Source organism: Petaurus breviceps, unplaced genomic scaffold (assembly GCF_028583685.1).
Source record: "Petaurus breviceps papuanus isolate PSGF00001 unplaced genomic scaffold, PetGlider_PUasm1.0 90633, whole genome shotgun sequence".
Taxonomy (NCBI): Eukaryota; Metazoa; Chordata; class Mammalia; order Diprotodontia; family Petauridae; genus Petaurus; species Petaurus breviceps.
In genome coordinates, this window is record NW_027187293.1 from 2,095,386 (window position 1) to 2,121,473 (window position 26,088).

General features: G+C 36.9%; 1 protein-coding gene across 1 annotated transcript in view; it reads right to left on the bottom strand.

Moving 5' to 3' along the window:
• WDR64 (WD repeat domain 64) overlaps positions 1-26,088 on the bottom strand; it is a 168,781-nt gene that overhangs the window by 126,996 nt on the left and 15,697 nt on the right. Inside the window, exons 3-5 of the mRNA XM_069064504.1 lie at positions 18,858-18,960; positions 7,758-7,861; positions 4,742-4,771 (exon numbers count right to left, since the gene is read on the bottom strand). Coding sequence (XP_068920605.1) covers positions 4,742-4,771; positions 7,758-7,861; positions 18,858-18,960 — 237 coding nt within the window. The remainder of the gene's footprint in view (positions 1-4,741; positions 4,772-7,757; positions 7,862-18,857; positions 18,961-26,088) is intronic.

Genomic DNA, 26,088 nt, shown 5'->3' on the forward strand with positions numbered 1-26,088 from the left:
CTCTGGATTCCAAGTCTAGTTCCACACCACATTTTTTTTCTCCTTATTCAATGAATTGATACCAACCTCTGAAACCACTGCTTTGTTGTACCTTATCTTAATTTTCTCTGTCCTCTTCCCCTTTAGATCTCTAACCAATATTCCCTGGTCTTCCCCTTCCTAAATCACCTAGGCTCCAAAAGCAGATAACAATTGTGTCAGGATTTGTCTTCAGTTATCATTCATGTCCCATTTCTCCATCCTTTCCCTTCACTTAACACCCGACCCAGCATTCTTATGTCACACTCCTTTCTCTGTGGAAGAATGAGGTTCTAAAAGGTCACTGACATCTTAGTAAAAATGAATATGATGTAAAAAATAGAAACCTAAAGAAAAGCAGCATTGTCCGATGGAAAGACCAACGTGTTGATGATCTATATGACCTTGGGTTCTTCTAGAAATTTCATACTTATCATGTCCAAAGCAGAACTCATTATCTTCCCCCCAAAGCCTTCCTTTTTCCATACTTAGCAGTTACTGTTAAGGGCATTACCATCCTTTCCAGTGATCCACCTTCTCACCTTTAGTGTTATATTTGACTACTCCCTCACTCACCCTACATACCCAATTTGTTGCTAAGTGTTGGTGTTTCTACCATTACAACATCTCTCCCATATATCTTCTTCTCTCCATCCACATTGCTGTTACCCTGGTGCAAGCCCTATCACCTCATGATCTAGACCAGGGGTGGGGAACCTGTAGCCTCAAAGTCACATATAGAACTTTATTTTTTCAAGTGAGGCCCTTTGACTGAATCCAAACTTCACATTGTTCTGTAACCTGCCCCAAACTCTCTACTGGTTTCTAATCTCACATCAACTACCTTTCAGACATCTCAAACTGGATGTCCAGCAAACATCTTAAATTAAGTCCAAACCAGAAGTCATCATCTTTCCGCTTAAACCCTTGTAACTTCCCTATTACTACAGAGAACACCACCATCCTCCCAGGATCTCAGGTTTCACTATCTTTTACACCCCCACCCCCCCCTCCACCCTTATCCAATCTGTTGTCAAGGCCTGTTGATTTCACCTTTACAACATCTCTCCCTGGCTATTTCAATAGCCTTCTACTGGGTCTGACTGTGTCAATTCTCTCTCCATTCCAACCCATACTCCATTCAACCCACCAGTGATTTTCCTAGAGTGAAAGACTAACTACATCACCCCTATCCTCACCCCCTACTCAATAAACACCATTAGCTCCCTATCACTTCCAGGATCAAATACAAAATGCTGTTTGCCATTCAAAGGCCTTCATAATCTAACTCCCTCCTACCTTCCCAGTCTTACACTTTCCTCCCTGACATTTACTCTTTGATCCAATGTCATTGGCCTTCTGGCTGTTTCATGAGCAAGACACTCTGTCTCTCTGGCCATTTTCTCTGGGTGTCCCCCATGCCTGGAATGTCCTCTCTTCTCAGCTTTACCTACTGACCTCCCTTTAGTCCCAACTTTTACAGGAAGTCTTTTTCAAGCCTTCTTAATGCTATTGCCTTCGTTCTGTAATTTCTATTTATCCTGTATATTACTTGCTTTGTATATATTTGTTTGCATGTTGTCTTTCTTATTAGATTGTAAAGCTCCTTGAGGGCAGGGACTGGCTTTTGTCTCTTTTTGTGTCCCCAGCACTTAGCACAATTCTTGGCACATAGTGGGCATTTAATAAATGTTTATTAATTGATTGATTGAATCTTCCTCCTCCTTCTCCTGCTGGGGCTTCTGCCTCTTCCTCCTCTTCTTCCTCTTTTTTCTTCTCTTCCTCTTCTTTTGATACATTCAATGTAGTATTACAAACCCCAGAAAGTTTATTTCATAGACTCTGTCAGTTACTACAGATGAACAATAACTTGATTCTACATCTGGACATAATATAACTGCAAAATCTATAATGCTGAGGTGACCAAATCCATCTACATTCTCTCAACATAAATTATAAATTATATTCTTTACTGTAAGCTGAACTCCTGTCATCCCTTTGCCCAAGAAGATTCAGTGACTTTCTATTGCCTGCCTCTACAAAACACATTATTTTCAGCCTCAGAGTGGATAGAGCACAAGACTTAGAATGAAGAATATCTCAAGGTTTTTTTGTTTCAGACACTTAGTAGCTGTGTGACCTTGGGTAAGCCATTTTAACCTCTCCATGCCTCAGTTTCCTCATCTATAAAATCTGTAATATCACCTACCTTGAAGTGTTATTGTGAGGATAAAATGAGTTAATATATATAAAAGCACTTTGCAAACCTTAAAAGTACTATCTGACTGCTAAGTTATTGTTATTTAAAGCCATTCACAATTTGGCTCTAACCAAGAGATGGAGAACCTGCAGCCTCAAGGCCACACGTGATCCTCTAGGTCCTCAGGTGTGGCCTTTTGACTGACTCCAAACTTCATGGAACAAATCCCCTTAATAAAAGGATTTGTTCCGTAAAACTTGGACTCAGTCAAAAGGCCACACCTGAGGACCTAGAGGATCACTTGTGGCCTTGAGGCTGCAGGTTTCCCACCCCTACTCTAACCTATCTTTTCAAGCTAATCTCATCTTACTTTCATTTAAGCACTCTACATTCTGGTCTCTTGTTTATTTTCCAAAACATTTCATTGCCCATCCCCTGCCTTTATGCAGGCTACTCCTCTCTCCTTAGAATATTCCCCTTCATCACCTCACATTCTCAAGTGTCATCTCAAGAGTACAGGAGACATTTCCTGGTCTCCTCAGTGACACTCCCTATTACCTCCCAATAACCTCAAAATCACTTTGTATTTTCTCTACATATCTTTTGCATATGCTTACTGATATGCATGTTATTTTCCCTTAGTCAAATGTAAGTTCCTTTCAGGGACTGTTTCATTTCAATCTTTATATGCTCAGCCCCTTGTACATAGCACGTACTCAACCAGTGTGAATTAAACTGACCTTGCTAATTGTCCTTTTAAAAAAATGTATATTAACATCAAAGTAATTCCTCACTTCATCAAAACTCATTTTAGAAATGAAAGAAAAAAACAAGTCATTTTTGGATGAGGAAACTGAGGCTCAGAGAGTTTAGATGACTTAGCAGAGAGCCTGGTATATATTAGGGTCATAATAGATGCTTAAAAAGGTTAGTTGAAGGGGCGGCCAGGTGGCTCAGTGAGTAAGAGCACTGGCTCCAGTGTCGATGACCTGGGGATCAAATCCAGGCGCAGATACTTAGCACCACACCCAGAAATAACTGGCTGTGTAACCCTGAGCAAGTTACTTAACCCCAATTGCTTAAAAAAAAAAAGGTTAGTTGATTGACTGGTTTATTCTATGTCATAGAACTATTTAGTGGCAGAGTCAGGAGTAAAATAACAACATATGTGCATATAGCATTTTCTGATTTACAAAGTACTTTTGTTCAGAGCAACCATTTGAAGTAATTATTTCCAGAATTACAATCTCTGTTTTAAAGTTAGGGAAATAAGGTTCAGAAAAGTTGGTCACATTGCTAGTGATCAAATAAGATGCCACATTCAAACTCAGAATTCCTGACTCCTAGCCCAACACTGTTTCTGATAAACCAAAAATCTAAACTTCCTGAAGCTAAGTCCAATATTGGCTCCACTATCTTTTCTCACCTCTTGTACCTTCTTGCATTACTGTTTTTCCCACACCTTATAGCAGGGTATGGAAGGAAGTAATTTCTCCTTTTGTGCCCTATGTGGAGCTATGGAATAATTCTTTTTTTTTTTTTTTATTTAAAGCAATCGGGGTTAAGTAACTTGCTCAAGGTTACACGGCCAGTTATTATTTCTGGGTGTGGTGCTGAGTATCTGAGCCCGGATTTGATCCAGGTCATCCCGACACTGGAGCTGGTGCTCTTACTCGCTGAGCCACCTGGCCACCCCTAGGCAATTGGGGTTAAGTAACTTGCTCAAGGTTACAGGCCAGGTGTTTCTGGGTGGGTGCTAAGTGTCTGAGCCTGGGATTCGATCTCCTCAACACTGGAGCCCGTGCTCTTACTCGCTGTGCTACCTGGCCGCCCCACTATGGAAGAATTCTAATAGCAAACATGTATCTATGGTTTTTTAACAGCATCCACTGTCTACCTCACTACTGAGGGGGAGAATCAGGCCAGCAATCTTTGTTTTCAAGTTTAAAATTCAAGAGACTTTCAAATAGTTTTTCAACTTATGTAAAATAGTTCTTCCCCCGCTGACCCCAATTATAAACAGAGATACCATATATATATTACAGAGTATGTCCTATGTATTTTTTTTTTGGATAATTAAGTATTGAGTAAGTTAGGGTTTTCCCCAGTTATGACCTTCTGTGATGACTGGCTTACTACAAATAATGGTAGATGTATTTAATTAAGTGGTTGGCATCCTTTCTCAGTGGACCTTGATTTACTTAGATTTACTCTGTATTTACCTCCCTCCCCGCCCCCCCCCCCCCCAAAAAAAAAAGATGTAGGCTTGGCTCTTTGGGCAAATGCTCAAGATTTAAGGACTCTTTACATATTCTGGTCACCTCATTTCATACTCCAGTAGAAATGCACAAGGAGTAGTCAAGGAGACCTTACTTTGAACCTGAACTCTGACACTCCCCAGATAAAACAGCAAAATAGAAAGGCTTTTGTATTTGTAGGTCACTTTGTGTGCTTTTATTTATTGCTAAGAAACTATCTTCCAACTTCCCTTTCAGTTAATTAAAAAAGAAATGAAATACTTACAGTAACATTGATGTTCGCCTGAATCCTCATCTGCAAGAAAAAAGTCAAGCAAAGCAAAGAGTATATTAGATATTGCAATTAAGAAGCAGAGTGCTAACACTGCAAGTACACTCTAAAATGTAGCCATTTTCATGTTGATGCTTCGTGTCATCCGCCTTCCCCCTTTGGGGACCCTCTCTCCTCTCTAGCCTATCCCTTCCTCCTTCTGAGAAGCTAGCTGAATGGCAAAGTGCAAGTCTTCTTTGCATAAGTCAGGCAATTGAGAGGCTTATCTTGAGGCATGTTGATGACCTCTGCTCCTACTTTCTTAATCTTTCCCATCAATTTTGCACTGTTTTTACCAAATAATTCATTTTTCTAGTGCTACAACACATCACTTTAAATTTTTCTGTTACAACTCTATCACTTGGCTTCCTGTGATGAAAAGTTTATAGTGAAATGATATTAACAAGTTTTTTTAAGTCCTCTAAATAATAATAATAAGTAATATTTATATAATGCTTTAAAGTTTGCAGAGTATGTTATCTCATTTGATCCTCACAACGCTGTGACATAGGTATTATTATTATACTCATTTTACAGATGAGGAAACTGAAGCTCAGTGAATTTAAGTGACTTGCCAGGGGTCACACAAACAGAAAGTTTCTGAAGAATTATTAACAAGCATTTATTAAAAGTCTATCATGATCCTTCTCCCAAAAAAATGAAAAGAAAAAAAAGCTTGTCTGTACTCTGTGTCCATCAATGGGGAGGGAGGGAATTTGGAACTGAAAACAAAATAGAAGTGCATAGTTGTTTTAAGTCTATTATGAGCCAGTCACTGTGCTAAGTGTTGGGGATTCAAAGAAAGGCAAAAAATAGTCCCTATTCTTAAGGAGCTAACAGTTAGTGTAATTAATGAATAGGGCTTGTTACGATGGTGGAGAGAGGAGGAGATGAGTTTATTTAGTGCCTACTGTGTGCCAGATGTTGTGCTAAGTGCTTGACCAGTATTATCTCATTTGATCTTCATAGCATCCCTGTGAGGTGCTATTATTATTCCCATTTTACAGCTTGAGGATATTGAGGCAAAAGGTAAGTGACTTGCCCAAGGTAACACAACTAGTAGATGACTGAAACAATATTTCTTCTTAGAGATAGGAAAACTAAAGTTTTGAAAGACAAATACAGAAAAGAAAAGGAGCACCACATACTTATTTTCAGTGCTGTTTCTCTGCTCCCCTCAACCCTCTTATCTTTAATGGAAGTTACATACTGATGGGCTTTTAATTCTTATAGAGGTTTTATAATCCTTAAGGCTTAATTTAAGTTTAAACATTAAAAAAAAGTTAATCTCTGGTACGGGTTATAATATAGCATTTTCATTTTATATTCTTTAGTCTTTCAAAAAACATCAGAAAATTCATATATTTTATTTACCCTTCCATAAAGAACATGAATTATGGGTCAGACTATTATGAGGTATTTTAATGTAATCATTCATTTTTGTCTTTTGATAAATTACTCTGACCAATTCTCCAAAAAAAAAAAAAAATCCCCCCTGCCCAATATATCATCACATACAGTGAGTTAGCATAGTGAATAAAGTGCTAGATCTAGAGTCAGGGAGATCTGAGTTCAAATTCAGCCTCCAACAATTACTAGCTATGTGATCCTGAGCAAATCACCTAATCTCTGTCTACTGTACTTTCTTTAATAATGCCTATCTCCCAGGTTTGTGGTGAGTATCAAATGCAAAACACTTAGCAGATTACCTGACTCATAGTAGATGTTTAATGAATACTTGTTTCCTTTTTTCTTTCTTTAAGGCAAGGGTGGGGAACCTGTGGCCTCAAGGTCATGTGTGACCTTCTAGGTCCTTGGGTGCAGCTTTTTGACTGAGTTCAAGTTTTACAGAACAAATCCTTTTATTAAGAGAATTTATTCTGTGAAGTTTGGATTCAGCCAAAGGGCCACACTCCTGGATCTACAGGGCCACATCTTCCCTTGAGGGCATAGGTTCCTCACTCTTGCTTTAAGACATTTAACCTTTTAAATAACTTTATTTTTTTATTTGTTTTAATGCTGAATAATCTTACTTGTAAATTTAATTGATGAATTCAATTATATTTACATATTAGAAATAAAATATCTGATTCTAAATACTAAATAATATATGTGTGTATATATACATACATACATATACATATATATATATATACACAAATGTTTATCTGACTGGTTAAAAAAATCACACACACATTTTTCTCTAATTAGAAATATATATATTAAATTTTACTTTGAGAATTGATAAATCATTAACTTTTTCAAAAAAATGAACATTATAAGCCTCTCATTTCAGATTACATTTTATTCTCTACCAGCTTTGATTTCCAGGAAAGAAGAAAAATCAACCCATTAGTCATAGAAAAATCAAATCACAGGGAATATAATGGAAAAGGTCTTGTTATGGAAAGTAACAAAAGGTACCAACTCATTTCAGTTTTCAGGTCTTTCATAAACCAAGCCCTTTCTACAGCTGCCAATGAACTGGAAAACTGGAATGCCTCAGTTATATAAATTGTGATCTTTGCAGATTCATAATGGTATTATATAGAAATTATCAGCTTGCCTCCTATTAAAATCTCCCAGGGATACTTTGAGTTGGAGATGAAAGCTTATGAGTTTAGGAAGTTAAAAGAAGCTTGAAGTCATCCTGAGCTACAAGATTACCTATTTCTCAGGATACTCTCAAAACCATTTTCCTTATGAATGTTTTAATTTTTTTTTCATCTGGGCACTAATCCAGGTTTATCCTATGATAGTACCAGTACTACACTGTGCAACAGAGAATTCTGGGACAGTGCCAGGTCTGGTGTTCTCAATATCATGAAAATGGATTGAGGAGTCTGCATTCTCCTCAGGGATTCGTCTGTATTTTTACTTTGGGTGATAAATTCAAACTGTGGTTTGCAATCCTGACTGCACTTGATGTATTATTTCAAAAAAGTGATAAAAAGACAACTTTTTAAATTACCTGACTGTTGAAGACTGTTATTGATCCTTTCTGAGTTGCTATTATCAGGAAATCTAGTTGAGGAATCTTGACAAGACACTTAACCACATCACGTTTCCTGCCACCTGTCAATGGCATAATAATTCAATTGATTTTCCAACTGAAAAGACTCCAAAATCCATTTGTTAGGTTTAAAAACAAGCAAAAAACGATTATCTTTTCTAAAAGTCTCAGGGCGCAATTTAGCCAGAAAAAAAGTTAATCAAAGGGCGGCCAGGTGGCACAGTGAGTAAGAGCACCGGCCCTAGAGTCGGGAGATGCGGGATCAGTTCTGGCCTCAGATACTTAACACCCACACAAAATAACTGGCAGTGTAACCTTGAGCAAGTTACTTAACCCCAATTGCTTAAAAAAAAGTTAGTCAAACAATAGTAGTTGCTGCCAAGCCCTTATTTGTTCATAGGACATCAATTTGATGATACAGAGCTAGGGGATGACATGTTACATAGGATCCCCAAATAGAGAGCCCTGGTCCTAGAAAGGGCTCATATTTTCTAAAGCCCATTATTCTATGGAGTGGGTTGTTTTTTGTTGTTGTTGTTGTTGTTTTGTAGTAAAGCATTGTCTCTCCACTGAGATTATCTCTGCTTAGGAATCCTACCTTTCTCTAAGTCATAGTAGCTTATTGGATATAGAGTTAATGTCATTTGAGGCTCTCCAATATTAAAGAATAAAAATACCTTAATTCTCTGAAATTTTATTTCATTGTAGTTTGTTTCAAATAATTTTCAAAGCATACAAAATATTTATAGTTAAAATTCTTCACTCACATTTATAATATATGGTAGAAATAGCACACAAGATAATTGACAAAGGTGGTTATGGTTCCTATATCTCTGTACAGTTGGAAGGATCAGACAAAATAGATAATGAGCCTTGAATATGTCAAGGTAATTCCTTTTTTTTTAAATGCTTTATTAACTTCTGATTTACATCATTCGTTTCTGCCAGATTTTGAGTTACAAATTTTCTCCCTGTTTTTCCCCTACCCACCGGCCCAAAATAGCAGTCCCACAGGATATCCCCTCCTCCAATCTGCTCTCTCCCATATTTTCTCTCATATCCCTTTCTACTTTTCCAGTGGATCTCTATGCCTCATTGCCTGTATATCTTATTTCCCAATTACATGTAAGATGGTATTAATAATAGTATATCTATCTATATATACATGTATATATATACACACATATATATTTACATGTATATATATATTTGAATTTTTGATTTAAAAAATTTTAATTACAGATTCATTCCCTTCCTTCCTTGACACCCACCCTTACTGGGAAGATATGCAGTTCAGTATAGGTTGTACATGTGTGGCTAATGCAAAACAATAACATAGTAGATATATTGTAAAAGACTGACTATATTTCCCTCTCTCCTATCCCACCTCCCACTTGTTTTATTCTCTACTTTGATCTTGTCTATTTTCAAAAGTGAGTGCTTCCAACTTCCCTCCCCCCCAACCTACCCTCCCTTCTATCATCCCCTCTCTCATCCCCTTCCCCCCCTATTCTTCTGGAGGGTGAGATACCCTATTTAGTGTGTATTTCACTCCCTCCTCAAGCCAAATTCAATGGGAATAAGGTTGACCCATTCCCTTTTGCCTTCCTATTCTTCCCCTCCATTGTAACCATTTTCCTCTGCCTCTTCTGTATGAGATAGTTTACGCCAATCTGTCTCTCCCCATCTCCTCTCATTGTATTCCTCTCTCCTCTTAATTATCATTCCTTCCTGTTAAATTGGTCCTGTGCCCTCTATCTATGTATACCTGTAAACATATACATACACATTCACATATGTATTCATATGACCATATACCCTCATATATAGACAAGTATATATATATATATATATATTTCTAATCCCTTCAACTACTGAGAAAAGTTTCATAAGTTACAGTTATTGTTTTTCCATGTAGGAATGTTAATAGTTCAACTTTGATAAGTTCCTTATGATTCCTTTTCCCTGTTTACCTTCTCATGCTTCTCTTGCTTCTTGTATCTGAATGTCAAATTTTCTATTCAACTCTGGTTTTTTCAGCAAGAATGCTTGAAAGTCCTCTATTCCACTGAATGACCATATTTTCCCCTGAAACATGATACTCAGTTTTGCTGGGTAGGTGACTCTTGGTTTTAATCCCAGCTCCTTTGCCCTCTGGAATATCACATTCCAAGCCCTTCAATACCTCAGTGTAGAAGCTGCCAGATCCTGGGTTATCCTGATTGTGTTTCCACAATATTCAAATTGTTTCTTCCTGGCTGCTTGTAATATTCTCTCCTTAATCTGGGAATTCCAGAACCTGGCTATAATATTCCTAGGAATTTTCTTTTTGGGATCTTTTTCAGGAGGTGATTGGTGGATTCTTTCAACCTCTATTTTGCCCTCTGGTACTAAAACATCAGGGCAGTTTTCTTTGAGAACTTCCTGGAGGATGATTTCTAGGTTCTTACTTTGGTCATGGCTTTCAGGCAGTCTAATAATTTTTAAATTATCTCTCCTGGATCTATTTTCCAGGTCAGTGGTTTTTCCCATGAGATATTTCACATTGCCTTCTATTCTTTCATTTGTTTGGATCTGTTTAACAGCATCTTGATTTCTCATAAAGTCATTAGCTTCCATTTTCTCCAATATAATTCTGAAGCAATGATTTTCCTCATTGAGTTTTTGAGATTCTTTTTCCATGTGGCAAATTTGGCTTTTTAAGACATTCTTCTCCTCATTGCCTTTTCGGGCCTCCTTTGCCATTTGAGTCAGTCTGTTTTTTAAGGTATTATTTTCCTCAGTCAGGCTGTTGACTCTCATTTCATAATTTTCTTGCATTGTTCTCATTTCTCTTCCCAAATTTTCCTCCATTTCTCTTATTTGGTTTTCAAAATCTTTCTTAAGGTCCTCTATGGCCTGTGACCAGCTTGTATTTTCCTTTGAAGCTTTTGGTGCAGGAGTTCTGACTTCACTGTTTTGCTCCTGTTCCATGCTTTACTCCTTTTTGTCCCTAAAATAGGAGTTCATTGTTGGAATCTTCTGTCTGCTTTGTTTCCTTTGCCTGCTCATTTTGCCACTCAATTACTTGACTTTTGGGCTTTTTGCCACAGTAGGACTCTGCCACCAGACAGGGGAGCTTTCGTCCCAAATGCTGGGGTTTTCTCAGCTGCTGGAGGTATCAGATGGGTGCCCTCTCTGAGGTCTCCACACCCTCTGGCAAGCTGGACACACACCCCAGGACCTCCACCCTAGACTGCAATACAGATCCAAGCAGGTTAAAGCAAGAGCGAATACCCCTCACACTGGTGCTTGGTCCCTCTACACTCTGCAGGCCAAGAGCTGAAGCTGCCACGTGGTGCTGGCTGGCTGTGCTGGTGTCTCAGAGGCTTTTCGCCCTGGGGGTAAAAGCCACCCACTCCCACTTACTGGTCCCAAAGTCCAGACTGTACTGATCTCTCACTTCGTCCTTTGTGTCTACATGTTGATAAATCTGGAAACGGCCACAGCTGCTGCTGATCTGGAGTCCCTCTGGCCAGCAGCTGGTCAGGCCCACCCTGGGGCTAAAGCCCAGGTGTGGGGCTGGGCTCGGCTCCCAGAGTGCTGCGCTGGATTCCTGCCAGCCTGCTGTGATGTCCTCAACGGGAGGTTAACTTCTCTGTGTCATTTCGTGGGTTCTGCAGCTCCAAAGTTTGTTTAGAGTCCCCTTTTTACATGGATTGGGGAGGGTGGAAGCTGGAGCTGCAGGAAGGTTGTGCTTCTACTCTGCCATCTTGGCTCCGCCCCAAGGTAATTCTTAGAACTACTGCCAGGTCATCCTTTGCTCCTACAAATTTCATGCTTTTCATACTGGGTTACCATACCCTTTCATCAAAGCAAATTGCTTGCTCCAAGAATAAGGAGATGAAAATAACAATACCCTCAAAATTGTGGAATCCTTCTGTAATGCTAGCCAACAATTTAATATTTTACTATTTGATCCACAACAATGACATCCATCCAGGACATCCCTGGTGTGGATAAAGAAATCATTACTAAAAATGTTTGGACTGTCTACTAAAGGGAAAATAATTATAATTAATCAAATCTGATTTATTAGGCAACTTGAATGATGAAAATATGCTAATTAACATCACAATTTCCTTCAATCTCCTAAATTAGGAGTCCTCCTGACCTTCCTTGGGCCTTTGTTGTAGGGAAATTATTGAGAGCAAAATACCCCCTTTGAAGTCTATTGTCCAATAGAGCATACCTCACATATATTCTAAAGTTGTAAGATTCTTTGAATATATAATAATGGAATTAACTTTGCTTGACAACACTGATTATTACATTAAGCAAAGCATAAAACAGGGAGATGTCTGATCACCAAAAACATTTGCCACTCATGATGGCATTGTGGATAAAATGCTGGGCTCTGAGTGGAAAGTTTCAGTTTTGTCTCTGATAATTAAGATCTGTGAGACCTTGGGCAGGTCACTTATTGTCTTTAAGTTTCACTGATCTATAATAGTACAAACCTTATACAGGTTGCTATGAGACTGAAATGAGACAATGCATGAAAAGGGCACTTCAAAACTTAAAGCATTATATAAATTTGTATCATTGTTAGGTTGTTATTTCCCAAATAGAGTCAAAATTAAAGTGGGATTCCCCATAGATAGTGATGTCTTTCTGTTTGCAAATGACATGGTGCTAATTGCCTAAATCCCAATGTTGCAAGAGAGTTTGGTCATGCTAACCACATAGGGAAAACCCCAAGTGATTAAAGCATACCTCATGTTTAGACCAGTGGTTTAAAACTCAAATAGAAATGGGGGTCATTAAACCATACATAAGAATCTCTGCAAACCACGTATTGAATTAGAAAATCACATTATTGTCTGTGTTTTATTGTATTTTTATTCATTTTGTTAAAAATTTCCCCATCACAATTTTAATATGGTTTGGACCACATTCAGAAGGTGCTGTGAGCAATTTGCTGCCAGTGGTCTCCATATCTGACATCTCTAGTCTAGACATCAATAGGCAGTAGTGTTAGGAAGAACTGGTCTATCTACATAGATGTCATAGAGAGATATAGGTGGATAGTGAACTGGGATGAAAATTAAATACAGATTTTTCCAAGCACTTCAAAAAATCTCATTAACAGCTGCCACTTATTTAGTACTTAATTTTTTTCATGTGTTACATAATTTTATTCTCAACAATAGTGAGGGAAGTACTTGCTATTCAGTCCTTTCAGTTGTGTTTGACTCTTAGTGACCCCATCTGGTGTTTTCTTGGCAAAGATACTGGAGTGGTTAACCATCTCCTTTTCCAGTTCATTTTACAGATGAGGAAACTGAGGCAAACAGGATTAAGTGATTTGCCCAGGGTCACACAACTGATAAGTGTCTGAGGCTAGATTTGAACTCAGCTCTTCCTGACTCCAGACCCAGCACTGTATTCACTGCGCCACCTAGCTGCCTACAGGTATTCTAATGCTCATTTTATAGTGGCCCCAAGAGGTTAAATTATTTACCCATGTTCACACTATTCAAAACAATTCAACAAGATTTTATTAGACCTTACTTTGTACAAGTCATAATGTTACGTGCTGGGGACACAAAGACATAAAAGGAAAAATAACCCCTTTCCTGAAAGAGCTTATTTTTGACTGGGACTCTCAAAAAAGGTTTCTTATATTTACACAGCTAATAGACATCAGAAGTCGGGATCAAAACCAGGTGTCTATTCTCCAAACACAGTAGCTTTTCTTAGGGCACAATCCTTAGTTCCTTTAACTGGTGTGAGACCACTGAGTAGATAGAGTACTATACTTGGAGTCAGAAAGACCTGAATTCAAATCCTGCCTCAGATACTTATTAGCTATGTGACTCTGGACAAGTCACTTAACCTCTGCCTCCATTTCTTCACCTGTAAAATGGAGACAATAATAGCACTGACCTGCCAGGATTGTCATAAGGATAAATGGAGATAATATTTGTAAAGAACTTTGTATACCTTAAAGTGCTATATAAATAGTATTATCATAAAGCATGGAATATGGATCTTCTGCTATCATGGTTGCTTGTTTTTTGTTTAATTTTAAATAAATTTTTATTTATATCTTTTGTTTCTACATTGCCTAAATTTCCCCCATTTTCCTCTCCACTTTTTCCTCCCAGAAAGCCATCTCAATCTCATGTAACAAAAAAAAATATTTGATTTGGGGGTGAGGGGCGGAAGGGGAGGCAATCAGGGTTAAGTGACATTCCCAAGGTCACTCGGTGTATATCTAAGGCCATATTTGAACTCAGGGCCACCTGACTCCAGGGCCAATGCTCTATCCAGTGCACCACCTAGCTGCCACAAAGAATAATTTTTCAAAGAAAAATAGGAAGAGAAAAAAAATTCCAGCAAAATGGATCAATATTTTAAAAAACTCAGAAAATATAAGCCATGTTCCATACTCATAGACTTCTAAGCTCTGCAAAACTGAAGGAGAGGAGGGGAGGAGAGAGTGTTTTCTTTGGTGCCATGCTTGCTCTTTGTGATTTTGCAACATTCACTTTTGATTGTTTTGTTGTGGTTGTTCTTTCTATTTACATTGTTGTAATGATGGCCGTTTGTGGTTTTCTTGGCTAAGTTTATTTCACTCTGCATCAGTCAGTACATACAAGTCTTTCTAATCTTCTCTGTATCCATCCTACTTCTTATATCACAGTAATATCCCATTATATTCATGTGCCACTTTAACTGTTCCCCAATCCATTGGCATCTACTTTGTTTCTAATTCCTTGGCCCTATAAAAATTACTCATATTTATTTAAACATCAGTTTAGTGTGGAAGTGTACTTTTTAAAATCAATGATCTCCTTGGGATATATGTCTAATAGTGGGATGGATCTCATGACAAAGGATATACACACTTAATCACGTAATTTGCATAATTCAAATTATTTTCCAAAATGGTTGTACTAAATCACATCTCTACCAAGAATGCTGTATAATGTCTATCTTCCCACAATTCCTCCACTGGTCACTCTTTTCAGAGAAAGCTCTAAGTGATCAATATATTTTCAAAAATTAAGTGTCCAAAACTTATCTGATTACACTCCCTCTGTGGTCTGATTAGAGAAAAGTATGTTGGGACTATTAAAATCCTCTGATCTGGTGACTTTTTTTTAATACCTCTTAAAATTGAATTGGCTTTTTTGGCTGTCATATCATATTTCTAACCCATATTAAGATTTCAGTTCATAAAAATTACAAATTAATATGTTTTCCAAGAACTGCTTCTCAGTCATGTTTCCGATCCAATTCCTCAGAGGGTTTTTTTTTAACCTAAGTGTTAAACTTTGCATTTTATCCCTATGAAATTGATCTTGATAAGTTCAGCCCATTGTTCCAGTTCATTGAGATATTTGTGGATAGTGATTTTGTTATACAATGTACTAGCTATCACTTCCAACCTTATGTCATTAGTCAATCTGATAAGCATGCTGCTCATGCATTCAATGATGAAAATGCTAATTACAAGAAAACTGAAGTGTGGAGACCTGGGGCAATCAATCCACTAAAGAATGCCATCCAAGTTAAACTTGATTGATCTATTAGTCAAAAGAATTTAGGTCTGGCCAACTAGTTCTGAATCTGCTTAAGATACTATCCATCACTGAGGATACATACCTCCATCTTGTCCATTGGCATTACTAGGAAAGATTTTGTCAAATGTCTTGCTAAAACCAAAAATACAAGGACCAAGACATTCTCCTTTTCTACTATTCTTTAGTTGTTGTTCATTTGTTTTTCATTCCTGTCTGACTCTTTGTGAGCCCATTTGGGGTTTTCTTGGCAAAGATACTAGAGTGGTTTGACATTTCCTTCTACAGATCATTTTACAGATGAGGAAACTGAGGCAAACAAGGTTAAGTGACTTGCCCAGAGTCATACAGCTAATAAGAGTCTGAAGCCATATTTGAAGTCAGGAAGATGTCTTTCTGACTCCAGGCTTGGCACTCTATCCATTATACCCTCTAACGCAAAATATTAGTTTGGATAACTTGTTTATTGGTAGTCTGTACTAAAATAGTTATGATAGACATTTTGTCTCACAAACAATTCCTTTAGTGATCTTTTCCAGAATTTTACCAAGAATTGACATCAAGCTCAGTGGCATATGTGGAATCAACCATTCTTTCTGATTTGGAAAATCAGGAGAACATTTGCTTGCTTTTGTCTTGTGGCATCTCTCTGCATGATTCCACAGAAATTACTGGCAGATAGTTCTACAATCATAACTAGAAGTTCCTGAAATTCTCTTAAATCTAATTTGTCTGGTACTATAACTTGAACTTATCTGTTAAAATGAATTTTGACCAGCAACATACTTTCCTACCATCTAAGTTTTATTTTTCATTTTCTTGCTAACCATTTTTGCTGTGTTCTTAACAGTTTGAAGTTCATTTTTTTTAGGAAAAGAAAATATTTGTTATATCATTTTCAAGCAGTGTTTCTATCACTTCTTTATCATAATTTTGTTCCTAATAAAGTACTTTTTATTGTCCATAGTATTTATGGGCAACCTTTAGAGTTCATGTTAGAAATTAATCTTTCTAATTTTTTCTAGCATCTTGTCAGCCTTTTTATTTATCCTCAGTTATCTCTCCTTGATTCTATCTCCTACCTACACCCATTAAAACAATCTGAATTCATTCATGAAGGCAGCATACAGCCATGAGTTCCTCTAGATAGCTCCCTAGTTCTTACCAGAACCAACTCTGATTATCTCACCAGAATTTCATTCTCAAGATATGTGTCCCTACCTGTCCTATTCCTGAACTCTTTGATGTATGTTCTCCTAAAGTCTAGGTCATGTATCATACCATAGCCAGTGTTTGTCTCTTTATTCCAAAGCTTTAGATATCATGGTCACCAACTCCCTGAGCTTCAGGTTCTATTTGTATATATTTGTTTGCATATTGTCTCCCCCATTATACTGGTCTGTAGTAGGCACTTAATAAATGCTGGATAACTGGCTACCTTAACAAACAATTTCACACTTTATTGGTAAGGATCAAGTTCAGAACAGAAACTTACCTCATCACTTCTTCTGTATTGTTAATAATGAAAATATCAGCAAAAATGTATTAATTGTTCTATTTTTATCAGTAAAAGATCTCTGTCTGCCCACTTGAAGTCTCCACTTAAAACTATGCCCTGCTAAGGTACCATCTTTGGGGTTTGGATCAGGAACTCAAATCCATTTTTTTCCTGCTGTCCTGGCAGTAGTTTACTCCCACCTCAAAATTATTTTATTTCTTCCTTCTTTGATCTTCACCCAAATGATTTCCATCATGCCACATTCCCAACAAGGATTTGTGCTTTTCCCCAAGAGTTTATCACTTCTTTTGCACAGTGTTAACTGCCTCCTTCCTTACATAACTTACTCCCTTTGAATAAGTTATGCCCTATTATTATGATATTCCAGTCACTGGTCACATTCCACCAGGTCTCAATGATAATTATAAGGTATCCCCATGTTAAAATCTCTAGCTCACTTTGTCACCTATATTCTGTATATTTGCATATAAATACCATTTAGAACAATAAGAATCATTTTAGCCCAGCTTCCTCTTTTTTTCTTTTGTGAATTACTAAACAGTTTTTCTTGGGTCATAGTTGTTGTTCTTTATAGAATTTGTTTTATTTATATTTAGACATTTTCTTCCTCCATTTTTCAGTTTAAAATCCTCTCAATCATATCAGGAGTGTTCAGGCAAATAATTTCCAAATCTCCATGGATGCACTCTATCCATGGTAGTCAAGACTCTTTCTTTCTTGGATCTCATGCCATAGTCTGCAAAGTTAAATCCCTTGGACACAACTATTATACATTATCTTTGAAACTCCCTACTTTCATTTGATAACCAAGACATTAAGGTCACTTGGACTCACAAACTTGTCATTTCCTCCCTCCATCTTTATAATATCTAGAGAATCTTTCTATATTCTTTTTGGCAGTATCATTTGTTCCCACTTAAATCACCAGAAGTGGATAGTATTCTTGAGGCTTGACATGTCTTAGAAAGCTCTCTTATGCACACATTACACAACCAAATCCAACAGAAACTTTTTAAGCACCTACTATTTGCAAGGCACTGTGCTAGGTGCTAGCAATTCAAAGAAAAGATGCAAAAAAGTCCCTGCCCACAAGGAACTTACATTCTACTGTTGGAACTTGGATCTCCAAGTATGATCCTGTCTGTTCCACATTTAATCTTTCCCACATCTTTTATCAAGGAGACTCCTATCACCGCCACATACTCATACACCTGTAACAGATATGTAACCCTTGGTTACATTTGTGATTGTCTATCCCTTGATTTTTCTGGAGTATGAGAAACATTTTTTCCTCAGAAGGTCCAGACATAGTCTCTGTGACAAGAAACTCCTACTTATTACATAGTTTCATCTGCTCAGAGGAGGTTCCTTATTCCATTTTTTCTCTTCTGTGTGACAGTCTTCTACCTTCCAACCTCTGTATGCTTGTATCTCTTAGTGGCTTTCCCTGTTTCTTTGGAGGCTTTATGTTTTCCTCTTGAATCTTTTTTTCCATCCTTCCAACTAACCTCATTTGATCCTCACAACAACCCTGGGGGGGGGCGGGTAGATGCTATTGTTATCACCATTTACAGATGGCAAAACTGAGGCAAATATTTGTTGACTTCCTCATGAAGTTGTGAGTTTGGAGGGAGGTCTTCAAATGAAGGCTAGATGATTATTTGTTAGATTCTCATAAGGAATATTAAAACTTCTGGCAGGGTAGGTTGGACTTGGTGACTGTTGAGGTCTCTTAGTTATGATTCTTCTATGATTCTCCTGCAAGTGTTCTTTATGGAATAATTACATTATGCCTATATCTTTGACAATTGAAATTGATTCTATACATGAGCTTATCCCCTTTCTTCCAATAAATATTCAAAACAATTAAATGTAATTAATTGAATGAGTCTATAGAAAATGTATATAATTTTCATTTTGAATATAAACATTAAAACTCATATTTATTTCTAGAAATGTTAAAAATTCTACCTGCAAGTCCAATTCTCTGTTTTCTGGAAACAAGGAAAATCAAATTTTCTTCATCAAGCTGAGAAGCAAGTGCATCATCTTCTGATAGAAAGTATCCAAATATCTGAAATAAAAACCATATCTGCAAATTTACACAATTACTTAAACATGCTTCATTTTCTCAGTACTATTTATGATATTGATGGAATTTAAATCCTAAATCAAAAGAAAGGGAAACTTGCAAACAATAGGAGATTATAGTATGTTCACCTAACAAGCTATATTATATTTTGCTTATATTCCATCTATAGGCAATGATTATTCCTTGTTTTCCCTTTTATAGAAATGAACAGACCTCACTCATCAATCTTGATCTGACTGATAGACCAATAAAGTATTGCAATCACTTGCTGAGAAGACCCAACATTTCTCTTAGCCAGTTCCCCTCACCTCTAAAAACTGATGAATCTGGACAATTATGTGGTTAATGTCACCCTTGTAGAAAATCATGTGGTTAATATCAGCCTTGTAGAAAGTAAAATGCCTTTAGTGTAGTGGACATCAAGGATATGAGAAATTAACTATGCGATTCTGAATCTATATGACACAAAGCATCCTAGAGAATTGAAAATTATATTTTGGCAAGTCACTATTAATATTTTTTAAAGAGAATAAACCTCATTATCCAAGCAAAACAGCAAATAGATCTGAAAAGGTTTTCAGTTTGTTATATACAAAAGAATACACAAAAGTAAATAAGCTCCACATGGGAGCAAGAAAAATTATCAGTTCAACTAGGAGAGAACAATGTTGCCCAGGATAGATACTCTCTCAGCAGTCTCTAGAGTTGCATGTCCTTGGAAGACACTTAATGGAGCTGCCTCCAATACATATCCATGGTGTGGAGGGATCCAGTCCAGTCTGTCTCCCCCTTTCCTCTCATTATATCATCATGTGTATCCCCATCCAGATGAACTAAATGCAGGTAGGTTACACATGGTCATTCTCTGTATTCTCTCAGCCATTGAAGAGTCACATCTCCCTCAGCATAAGCAATGTGACGCACAAGGTTATCTTTCAGGGCACCATCCAAGGGGATGTGATACATATTTTTTTCTTTCATTTTGGTAATTTTATTCATATTCTGAAATCAAATATAAGTTAAATGGGATTTCCCCATATAAAATAGAACAGAGAAAAAAGATTATACATAAAACTATAGATTTTTATTATATACAGCTTGCTTTTCTTTTAATTACATAAGTTCAACCTGTAGTTTTCAAAACTATTCTTGTCTAAGTTTCTTTCTGGGCTTCCTACTGCTGTGTTCTTTATATTTTAAGAAAGATTCTTCAATAACCCTGTTTTCTTTATTTAATAAGCTTATTTTTTGCTGTCCTATCCCTATTCTTCTTTGCCCTTCAAATCATCCCCCAATTGAAAAATGAAAAAAAAAAGAAAAATAAGACTTTTGAAACAGATATGCACAGTCAAAGCAAATTCCCACTTTGCCAGTGTCCAAAAATGTGTATTTATTTGATTTCTTGAGTCCATCATCTCTTTGTCAAGAGATGGGTATCATACTTTATTATCAGACCTCAAGAATCAGTTGATCGTTTTCATTTATCAGATTTCTCAAATCTTTTAAAGTAACTTTTTCTTTTCTTTTCTTTCCTTTTGCTTTTTGGAGGGTGAAAGCCTGGGCAATTGGGGTTAAGTGACTTGCTCAAGGTCACATGGCTAGTAAGTGTTAAGTGTCTGAGTCTGGATTTGAACTCAGGTCTTCCTGACTTCAGGGCTGGTGCTCTATTCACTGAACCACCTAGCTGCCCCGATATGAAACATTTAAAAATATATTTACAGGGGTGGCTAGGTGGCACAGTGAGTAAAGCACTGGCCCTGGAGTGAGGAGGACCCGAGTTCAGTTCCAACCTCAGACATTTAATACCCACACAAAAAAAACTAGCCGTGTAACTTTGGACAAGTTATTTAACCCCAATTGCCCTCCAAAAGGCAAAAGATTGATGTATATATTTATAGATCCTTGGGTTTAATTCTTTAAAAACCACCTGCTATTAATGGTCAAAGGATATGAACAGGCAGTTTTCAGAGGAAGAAATTAAAGATATCTATAAGCATATGAAAAAATTATCTAAATCACTATTGATTAGAGAAATGTAAATCAAAACAACTCTGAGATACCACATCTCACCAGTCAGATTGGTTAAGATGACAAAACAGGAAAATGACAAATGCTGGAGAGGATGTGGACAAATTGGAACACTAATGCATTGCCGGTGGAGTTGTAAACTGATCCAACCATTCTGGAGAGCAATCTGGAATTATGCCCAAAGGGCTATAAATAATTTCATACCCTTTGACCCAGCAATATCACTTTTAGGGTTGTATCCCAAAGAGATCATAGAAGATCATATGTACAAAAAATATTTATATCAGGTCTTTTTGTGGTGGCAAAGAATTGGAAATTAAGGGGGTGCCCATCAATTGGGGAATGGCTGAACAAGTTGTGGTATATGCATGTAATGGAATACTATTGTGCTATGAGAAACAAGGAGCAGATGGACTTCATATTGACCTGGAGAGGGTTATGCAAACTGATGCTGAGTGAGAAGAGTAGAACCAGGAGAAATTTGTACACAATTACCGATGCAACGTATGTGTGACAACCAACTTTGATAGACTTGACTCTTCTCAGCAATGCTGGGTTTTAAGTCAACCCCAAAAGACTCATGATGGAGAGAGATGTCTATACCCAGAGAAAGAACTGAGTTTGAATTCAGATTGAAGCAAACTACCTGCTCTTTTTCTTTTTCTTGTTTGGTTTTGTTTCCTCTTTCCCATTGTTCATTCCATCTGTTACAATCCTTCTTTATAACCTGACTAACATCTAATGTGAAAGTATTTGCAGATCCTATACTTGATTGTATGCTGCCATGGAGGGAAGAGAGGAGGGAGGGGGAGAAAATTGGAAACTCAAGGAATAGTGGAACTGAATCTTGTACAGTAAAAGTAAATAAACAAATTAATTAAGACCAAAATATTAAAACAAAAGAGTGAATACCAACCCCCCCCCCCCCGTTAATATTCTTTGCTATTTCTTTACTGGGAAACTAATAGTTCCTGTCCTCATAAGTTTGAATCAGTTCTTCATATATTTTGGAAATAGAGCTTTTATCAGAGAAAAGATTTTTTTTCAAAGTTATCCCTTTCCTTTCTAATTTTAAATGAATTGGTTTTGCATGTGTAACCATTTTAATTTTATGTGATCAAAATTGTCCATTATGTTATCTATGATACTCTCTATTCCTTGATGGGTCATGAATTCTTCCCCTGTTCATAAATCTGAAAGGCAGTTTCTTCCTTACTCCTTTAATTTGTTTATAGTGTCACCATTTATGTCTAAGTCATACATTTACATAGATCTTTTCTTGGTATATGCAGTATGAGATCTTGGTGAGAACCTAACTTTTTACAGGCTTTCTTCCAGTTTTGCTAGGCGTTACCCCCAGTAGCTGAGATATATTGCATTTATAGTTTTCCTTAGATAGAACGAACCTGGAATAGGATGTAACTGGTTATAGGATAAAATATTTTTAATATACCGTTATAGAATATTTGCTGATATTTCATTTGATGTTTTTGAATTGGGAATATTTATCTATAGTTTCCTTTTCTGTTTTGTCTCTTTGATTTAAATATCAACCATAGAAAGAGTCTGGAAGGGAACCTTATTTTCCAATTTTTGCAGAGTTTATATAATATTGGAAATAATTACTCTTTGAATGATAGAATTTACTTGTAAATACATGTGGTCTAGGAGGTATTTTCTTTGGGAGTTGATTTATGGCTTATTCAATTTCCTTTTTTTTTTTTGGACATTCAGTTATTTATGTAATCTCTTTAATCTAGTATACTTTTAAAAATGCATTTTAAAAAATTCTGAGAGGAGTACCAAGATTTCACTAGACTACCATATGGGTTTGTAACACAGAAAAATTAAGAAACTCTACCATATAAGGATAAAAAATCTGGCAATATCACTAATTCTTTTTTGTTTTTATTAATAACAGACTAATAGAAGATGAGTAATTGAGTGCTAAGTGCTTACTAAAATATATTATACATTTCATTCAGTTCAGCAAACATTAAACAAATACCACATTGAGGGTACTTCTATAGTCTTGAAATTGCTCAAAGGAAAAGTGATTTGCAAGAATAGGCAATGTTTTTATTCATATTGGTAGCTTTTACCTTTGTCCCTGAAATGTTTCTTTACCATTCAATTTATAGAGACCTATTAATATCTGTTATTTATAAATTAACAACATTTTATTGCTGCTTCTTTAAAACAAAAATAGTTCAATAAAGCCTATCATTCACTACAATGAGAATCCCCTAAAAAGCTGCTTGAGGCCACAGATGTATCTCATTTCATGTATGCCCCTCTGCTTCCTGCCAGCAGTTGGTACAATGTAGTCAAACCTAGTTGGCATTCAGCAAGTGTTCATTAAATCTAACTTTTTTTTCTTTTATTAATACCTTCCCAGATGATTTATTTGCTTATTCTCTAGGTTTTTATCCTAATTTTGTTCCTCCTGAGATCTTAGGTGGTTTCTTTTTTTTTTTTTTTATGTTCTCGTATAGCTTGTGAGGACCTTAAAACTACCTTAGTCTCTGCATGTGGGGGAATTCACTTTTCACTAATCCCAGTCCCTGCTCCAAGAAGGTTCTAAGGGTACAGGACTCATCTTTGTTGGATGCTAGTCCCCTTTCCTTCAGGTTTAGTGCAACCACACAAAAATATGCTGGCATCCTGACCTAGTTCCTTCTAGCTGAGGACTATTGTCCCCAGGCAGAGAGTACTGCCCTCCCTCCAGACAGAACATTTTTACTCTACTTTCTCCCTCCACAAGAGGGTAGGCACAGTTAAGGTCTGCTATGTATTGTCATAGGATAATGGGTTCAGGGAAGGGGCAAGGTATGCTAACAGATACTGTGGAATTTGGCAAGAAAATAACTATTTGTATACTCTGCCAGAGTTTGGGGGTTGATGTAGAGGGTGAGCAAATGATTTAGAGATTAGTACAGGGGTGAGGAACCATATGTGGCCCCATAGATCCCTAAGTATGGATGGCCCTTTGACTGAATCCAAATTTGTTCTGTGGAGTGTGGATTCAGTCAAAGGGCAGCACTTGAGGACCTAGAGGGCTACATGTGACCTCAAGGCTGCAGGTTACCCACCCCTGGATTAGGGTTTTCTGCTGTCAGTGTATAAAGTTATGTTGTTCAGCTTCTTATTGTGTTGGTTTATAGAGACATCCATGATTGCTTTTCTTTCCAAGTTTGGGGGAATTTTTGAGAGTTAGTGGGGACTAAAGAAATTTTTTGTCTCCATTTGTTAGTCACATGACCTGGAAGTCAGACAGCCTGAAATCTTTAATTGGTATTTTTGTTGTTAAGAAATATTTATGACAGATATGGTCAGGCTACATCAACAAGCACTAATTAAGCACTCACTATGAGCCAAGTACATTTTGATCAATGGTTCTTTCCAACCTCCACCCCCACTTCACCTCATTTTATGAATACAACAATACAAACACCTGTCCCAAACAGCATACAAAACCATAACAATAATTGTAAAATTGAACAACCAGTTTAACTCAGATTTTGGTCATTAGAGCACTTCTACTGCCACTTGTATTTTCAGGCTTCAATAGGGATAAAAATGCTTTATTTATTTTTTGTGCTAATGAATGCTAGTTTCCCAGAAAAAAAAATTTGTAAAAGATACGCAGTTTGAAATAATTTCCTACATTTAGATAGCACCTATATTCAAAAAACCTAGAGCAATGTACAATCATCTAGCAAACCCATGCAGATTTCTAATTACATTTTTTTTCCTGGAGACAATAGTAGCAACCCAAGGAAGTAAAAGGGAACAGATGTGGGGAAAGAGAAGGAGTAATTACTTATGAATCTACAACTTAGTACACAGCAACCATAGTAATTAGAGCTAGAAGAAACTTTAGTAATTCTCCCCAATCCATTCATTTCACAAAAAGGAAACTGAGCCCTAGAGCTCAAGTGACACCCAGCTCAAGACCTTCTGACTCAAGATTAACTGATCTTTCCACTATCATACTGTAATGAACAAAACCCTAATTAGGACATAGCAATGAGGACTTTTCCAGCTGAGCTGTTTAAAATCCTAAAAAATGAGGCTGTTAGAGAACTGCATTTAATATGCCAGTAAATTTAGAAAACTCCACGGTGGCCAATGGATTGAAAAAGAAAAGTTTACATCCCAATCCTAAAGAAGGGCAATGCCAAGGAATGTTCAAGTTAGTGAAAAAATTGTGCTCATTTCACCCTTCAATAAGGTTATTTTGAAGATTCTGCAAGTTAGGCTTCAGCAATATGTGAATTACCAGAAGAGCAGGCTGGTTTTCAAAGAGGCAGAGGAACTAGAGACCAAATTGCCAACATTTGCTGGATTACAGAAAAGAAAGTAAGGGAGGTTCCAGAAAAACAAAACAAAACAAAACAAAAACATGTACTTCTGCTTCATTGACTACACTAAAGTCTTTGATTGTGTGGATCACAACAAAATCTGGCAAGTCCTCAAAGAGATGGTAGTACTAGATCATCTTACTTGTCTCCTGAGAAACCTGTATGCTGGCCAAGAAGCAACAATTGGAATTGAACATGGAACAACTCTTTGATTTAAAATTGTAAAAGGAGTACAACAAGGCTGTATATTGTCTCCTTATTTATTTAATTTATATGCAGAATACATGAAGTGAAACGTCAGGCTGGATGAATCAAAAATGAGACTTAGGGTTATTGGGAGAAATATCATCGATTTGAGATATGCAATGATATTACTCTGATGGCAGAAGATGAAGAGGAGTTAAGAAACCTCTTGATGAGGTGAAAGAGGAGAATATAAAAGCTGACTTGGAGCTTAACATAAAAAACAAAAACAACAACAACCAAAAACTAAGATCTTGGTGAGCTGTCCCATCACTTCCTGGCAAACAGAAGGAAAAGAAATGGAAACAGCCAGCATCAGATTTTTATATTCTTGGGCTTAAAGATCACTGCAGATGGAGACTGCAGCCATGAAATTAAAAGATGCTTGATCCTTGGAAGGAAAGCTAAGGCAAATCTGGATGGTATGCTAAAAAGCAGAGACATTGTCTTGCTGACAGAGATCTGTATGATCAAA